Here is a 6000-nt window from a genome sequence, read left to right as displayed (position 1 = left end):
ATATCTTGCCTGCTTTGTTTTTGTTTCTTGGACAATTGAAGTATTTAACTGAATTATCATCAGTATTACAGATCTTCTTTTATGTTTTCAATGAAATTTTTGGTTTCAGGGATGTTAAGAATGTATCAAAACATTAAAATGTGTATCTTGTAAGTCAATCAGAGAAAGACATGTATCATATGACCTCATTGATACGAGGAATTTTTTTTAAATTTTTTTATTGTTATGTTAATCCCCATACATTACATCATTAGTTTTAGATATAGTGTTCCATGATTCATTGTTTGTGCATAACACCCAGTGCTCCATGCAGAACGTGCCCTCCTCAATACCCATCACCAGGCTAACCCATCCTCCCACCCCCCTCCCCTCTAGAACCCTCAGTTTGTTTTTCAGAGTCCATCGTCTCTCATGGTTCTTCTCCCCCTCCGATTCCCCCCCTTCATTCTTCCCCTCCTGCTACATTCTTCTTCTTTTTTTCTTTCTTAACATATATTGCATTATTTGTTTCAGAGGTACAGATCTAAGAATTCCTCATATCAGTGAGGTCATATGATACATGTCTTTCTCTGTTTGACTTATTTCGCTCAGCATAATACCCTCCAGTTCCATCCACGTTGTTGCAAATGGCAAGATCTCATTCCTTTTGATGGCTTGATACGAGGAATTCTTAATCTCAGGAAACAAACTGAGGGTTGCTGGAGTGGTGGGGGGTGGGAGGGATGGGGTGGCTGGGTGATAGACACTGGGGAGGGTATGTGCTATGGTGAGCACTGTGAAGTGTGCAAGACTGTTGAATCACAGATCTGTACCTCTGAAGCAAATAATACATTATATGTTAAAAAAAAAAAAAAAGAAGAAGAAGAATATAGCAGGAGGGGAAGAATGAAGGTGGGGGAATCGGAGGGGGAGATGAACCATGAGAGACATGGACTCTGAAAAACAAACTGAGGGTTCTAGAGGGGAGGGGGGTGGGAGGATGGGTTAGCCTGGTGATGGGTATTAAAGAGGGCACGTTCTGCATGGAGCACTGGGTGTTATATGCAAACAATGAATCATGGAACACTACATCAAAAACTAATGATGTAATGTATGGTGATTAACATAATAAAAAAATGTACATCTTAACTATGTGCAGTTTATAGTTGTTAATTATAACTCTTAAATAAATCTTCTCAACTTGCCATGTCTTAATCATTTTAGTATGTTTTATTATCGTCTATGTTCTACAGGTTATTTGCAGCTACTGGATCAGAAGGCTGGGAATAGAATGCTGTGTCTGTGGCAACTCTTCCCAGCTGAGCTCAGTGACATCACACTGACAGCTTGAAATTGGCCATAGTGGGGGTATTTACACCAGAGAACTTGAAAGATACTACAAACCAGGACTTACATGTATTACAGAAAGTCTAGACTTCAGAACATAAGGGAAAATATGGAAATAATGCAGATTAAACTTAAAAGTGTGTGGTATATGTAGTCTTACCTTGTACATAGCACAAAAACACCTGAGGAACAAAAATAAGCTGTTTCTTTGTTAATAAAAAAGGAAATAGCCACAATTCATAAAAAAGAAAATAGGCAAAAGATATGAACAGACATTTTATCAAGAAGATATACAGATGACAAACACAAGAAAAAAATGTTCAACATCATAAATCCTTAGGGAAATGCGATTAAACTTACTGCTTGCTTGTTAAAAGGGTAAATTCCAAAGACTGAACCAAAAGACTGATGCCATGTACTGGCAAGGATGTGAAAGAACTGGAACGCTCATGCACTCCTGGTGAGTATGCAAAAGCAAAAAATCATTTTAGATCAGTTTGAGCAGTTTCTTAATAAGTTAAACATTCACCTATCTTATGACTCAGGCATTTTACTTTGAATTACTAACACAAGAGAAATGAAAACTATATATATATATTAAATTATATGCAAATGTTCTAGCAGCTTTATTTGCAATCGACAAAATGAAGTACCAAAGGTCCCTAACAAGTGGTATATCCATAGAAAAGATACTATGCAGCAGTAGAGTGAAATATTTATATAAGCATCATTGAAGAATCTCAAAATAATTATAATTATAAATCATGAATGAAACAAAAAAATAAACACTTTATGACTCAGATCATATAAAATTCTAGAAAATACAAACTAATTTATTATAAATGAAGGTAAATCAAAGGTTGCCTGGGGACGGGAAAGACAGATTATAAAATGACATGAGGCAAATTAGGGGTGACGGACATGTTCATAATCATGATTATGATGAAGTTTTGTGGGTTTATACGTATGTCAAAACTTAACAAACTGTACACCTCAAATAGGTGCAGTATACTGCATGTCAACTATACCTGAATAAAGTTCTATGAAATAGTTCCAAAAAAACAAACAAACGAAAAATACAAAACCCTAGGTCTCCCACTCTTTTCATAAAATCAGGTTTGGCAGCCCTATATTGACTCTCTTTCCTGATGACCTTGGAGGAGCAGCCTTGCCTTAGTGGTAGCAAATATTTATGAGCAAGTAAATCCATTCCACTCAGTGAACAGGAATTTTGGCTAGGTCACAGAGCCACACTGAGGGACTAAGGGATCTCCTTTCTCTGTATGCTTGTCTTCCTATCTGTGTAGAATTGGCCTTTAGGTGAACTCTACCAGAAAGGCTATGGGAATCCACAAAACCAACAGCTTATTTTCTTTGACAAAGATCTCAGCCACAAAAGATGCACATACCTGGAGGTCCTGAGAGTTTCTGGGCACACTGAGCCTGCACAGTCAGTCAGTGGAGCATTTGTTGATGCAATGCTAGAAGGGGCACATGCCATCTACTTTGCTGCAGTCTTCTCCACTGCAGTGTTATTGTACCGATTATAGTTCCCCCAGGGCCCTGTGTTCTCACCATGACACTAGCCTAGAGAATTCTGGGTATCAGGGCACATGGCTCCTTTGCAGGACGTGGGGTAGAGATTCCCCTCAACACTACTGAGCATTATATGACATCCACTGTGAAAAAGAAAAACAATTCGTGTAGTTCTCAGAAGCACTGGAGGTTGTCACAACTTCCTGACTCTTCAGAGTGTTCTCTGAGCCCACAAAAAAATCCCGATACCCAGTCTATAAATTAGGACAAGGCCTTGCAGTCTTTCCTAGGAGACCTCAGGCAACAATGTAAATTAGGCCAAAGCTGGAAAGAGAGCTATTTTCTTTCATCAGACTGTCATCTCTGAGGCACACAAAGCATTGGGAACCCCAACAAGGCTGTTCACTCTTTAATGCTGGCAGAGCCCAGCTATTTTCAAATCACCTCACACAGTGAATAGAACCCCAACAATAATGTCTTTATTACTGTAAAATCCAAAGCAATATGAGGCAGGGAGATCCCAGGTTGGTGACTTGGAGGATAGGAAAATCCAAGAGGAGTGTCGCACAAAACTAACACATCCTTGAAAATGTGGTCCTTCTTAGCAAGTTACCAGCAGAACTCAGATTGGGTCCACTGGGCCGTGCCCTAACTTCTACATGAGAAGAGAATGAAGACCCTATAAGGGCTAAGAATAATCATGATTTCCTCCAGCAGAAGGGGAGGGAAAGAGGCAGCTTCCCTGAGCACATTGTGGTGGTTAACTAATGTACTAATGCACACTGTATGAACCTGCTGAGTGGTAGAGGTGACAAAACTCTCCCACGGAAACTGGTAGTGACATAAATCAGGCCAGATCCCTAGACAGTTATAGATTCACACATACTTCAACTAAAGGGAGATCTCCCCATTGTGGATTTTAAGATGTACGGGCTTAAATTTAGGTAGATGGCTTCCTCACAACATCTCTCCTCCAGTGTAATTATCTAAAAGGAAACTGCACAGCCCTGTACATCTAAGGCCTTTCTCTAGTATGAAGTCTCTGGTGTTGAATGAGGTCAGATTTGGAGCTAAAGGATTTCCCACATTCTCTGCACTCAGTAGGCCTCTTTCCAGTGTGAACTCTCCGGTGTTGAATGAGGCTGGAGCTTTGGCTAAAGGATTTTCCACATTCCCCACACTCATAAGGCCTTTCTCCAGTGTGAACTCTCAGGTGTTTAACGAGGTTAGATTTGCAGCTAAAGGACTTTCCACACTCACTGCACTCAATAGGCCTTTCTCCAGTGTGAACTCTCCAGTGGTTCTTGAGGTTGGAGCTATGGCTAAAGGATTTTCCACATTCCCCACACTCATAAGGCCTTTCTCCTGTGTGGACTTTCCGATGTGAACTGAAGCTGGAGCTTTGCTTAAAGGACTTCCCACATTTACTGCACTCATAAGGCCTTTCTCCAGTGTGAAGTCTCCTGTGGTGAATGAGGCTGGAGCTTCGGCTGAAGGATTTCCCACATTCACTGCACTGATGAGGCCTTTCTCCTGTGTGAACTCTCCTGTGGTAAATGAGACTGAAGTTTTGGCTAAAGGACTTCCCACATTCACTGCACTCATAAGGCCTTTCTCCAGTGTGAACTCTCTGATGTTGAATGAGGTTGGACCTTTGGCTGAAAGATTTTCCACATTCCCTGCACTCATAAGGCTTCTCTCCAGTGTGAACTTTCCTATGGCTATTGAGGCTGTAGCTTTGGCTAAAGGATTTCCCACATTCATTGCACTCATAGGGCCTTTCTCCAGTGTGAACTCTCCGATGTATAATGAAACTGGAATAATAGGTGAAGAATTTTCCACATTCACTGCATTCGTAAGGTCTTTCTCCAGTATGGACTTTCTGGTGTTGAATGAGGTTACATCTTCGGGTACAGGCTTTTCCACATTTGCCACACTCATAAATTCCTTCTCTAGTGACAACTCTCTGGTCCTGAGCAAGTGTGTCTGTGTAGCTGAAGGCTTTCTTGCATTCTCCACAGTTGTGATGACTTCTACCACTGTGAAAGACAGCCTCACACTCATTGTTCAGCTTCTTCCCAGTGTGAGTGACCTGTTGTTGGAGAAATCCCACGCTGGCTAAGAAGTCCTTCCGTGTCTCCTCACAGGTAAAGGGCTTCCCTGACACCTGGACTGTACAGTTCTTTATAAAGGAGGCTCTGTCCACATAACTTCTGAAGGGTATCTCTCTAGTGTGCTGCCCCTGGTACTGTTGAAGATTGGCAGTTAAACAGAATTGTTTCCTACATGTATATGGTTCTTCCCCAAGATATGTTTCCTGGTGCTCAGCCAAGTACAAAATGTTTCTCAAAATTGGGCCATGCAGTTCAAAGGGCTGGGCCTTCTGGGAAGATGAAACTGCCTTGAGAGTCCCAATCTGTGACACTCCTATAGAAATGCTCTCTTCAGAAGGTGCATCCTCATCCTCCGCTCCATGCCAACAACCTGAAAGCAAAGAAGTGATGATGAAATACATGTTGACTTTATTGGGAAGGAGCAAAAACCATCACAAATGTACATCTGACACATTAAAGAACCAGTATACGGAACTGTTTTCAGGAAAAGGAAGTTGGGGTTAGGTTTTGAAAGCAGCTGCTTTGTACTACTGGGTACCCAAGGTCAAGAATTGGGAAGTCCTCACTGGGCACAGGATACAAGGAAAGGGTTGGGCCAGGGTGAAACACATGTTTTACAGCTCATGTTAATGGCTTTTAGCAGGATTACATCTGCTGGTAACATGTGATGCTGTGCAGAAGTCTATGTCCACATGTAGGAAAATCTGACTGGAACAAAATAACCGGTTTTAAGAATAAATAAAAGATGGGGCACCTGGGTGGCTTAGTCAGTTAAGCATCTGACTCTTGATTTCAGCTAAGGTTGTGATCTCAGGGTAGTGAGATCGAGCCCCATGGCAGGCTCCGTGCTGCGTGTGGAACCTGCTTAAGATTCTTTCTATCCCTCAACCTCTGCCCCCCACCCCTCTCTTAAAAAAAAAAAAAAAAAGAATTGGGGCGCCTGGGTGGCTCAGTCGTTAAGCATCTGCCTTTGGCTCAGGTCATGATCCCAGGGTCCTGGGATCAAGCCCTGCATCGGGCTCCC

At 41.7% G+C, this 6000-nt stretch overlaps 1 protein-coding gene across 4 annotated transcripts in view; it reads right to left on the bottom strand.

Moving 5' to 3' along the window:
• Nucleotides 1–1184: 1184 nt before the first annotated feature.
• Nucleotides 1185–6000, bottom strand: part of LOC118535567 (uncharacterized) — an 81167-nt gene continuing 76351 nt past the window's right edge. For 3 of the 4 annotated variants that reach the window (XM_078063054.1, XM_036091914.2, XM_036091918.2), the window contains one exon: nucleotides 1185–5346. In XM_078063054.1, the coding sequence (XP_077919180.1) occupies nucleotides 3878–5346 (1469 nt within the window). In that variant the 3' untranslated portion in view covers nucleotides 1185–3877. The remainder of the gene's footprint in view (nucleotides 5347–6000) is intronic. The other variant, XR_004917242.2, reaches the window with a different exon arrangement.

This window comes from Halichoerus grypus, chromosome 15 (assembly GCF_964656455.1).
Source record: "Halichoerus grypus chromosome 15, mHalGry1.hap1.1, whole genome shotgun sequence".
Lineage (NCBI taxonomy): Eukaryota > Metazoa > Chordata > Mammalia > Carnivora > Phocidae > Halichoerus > Halichoerus grypus.
Note: the sequence above shows the minus strand (reverse complement) of the source record. Positions and strands in the feature narration are given on the sequence as shown.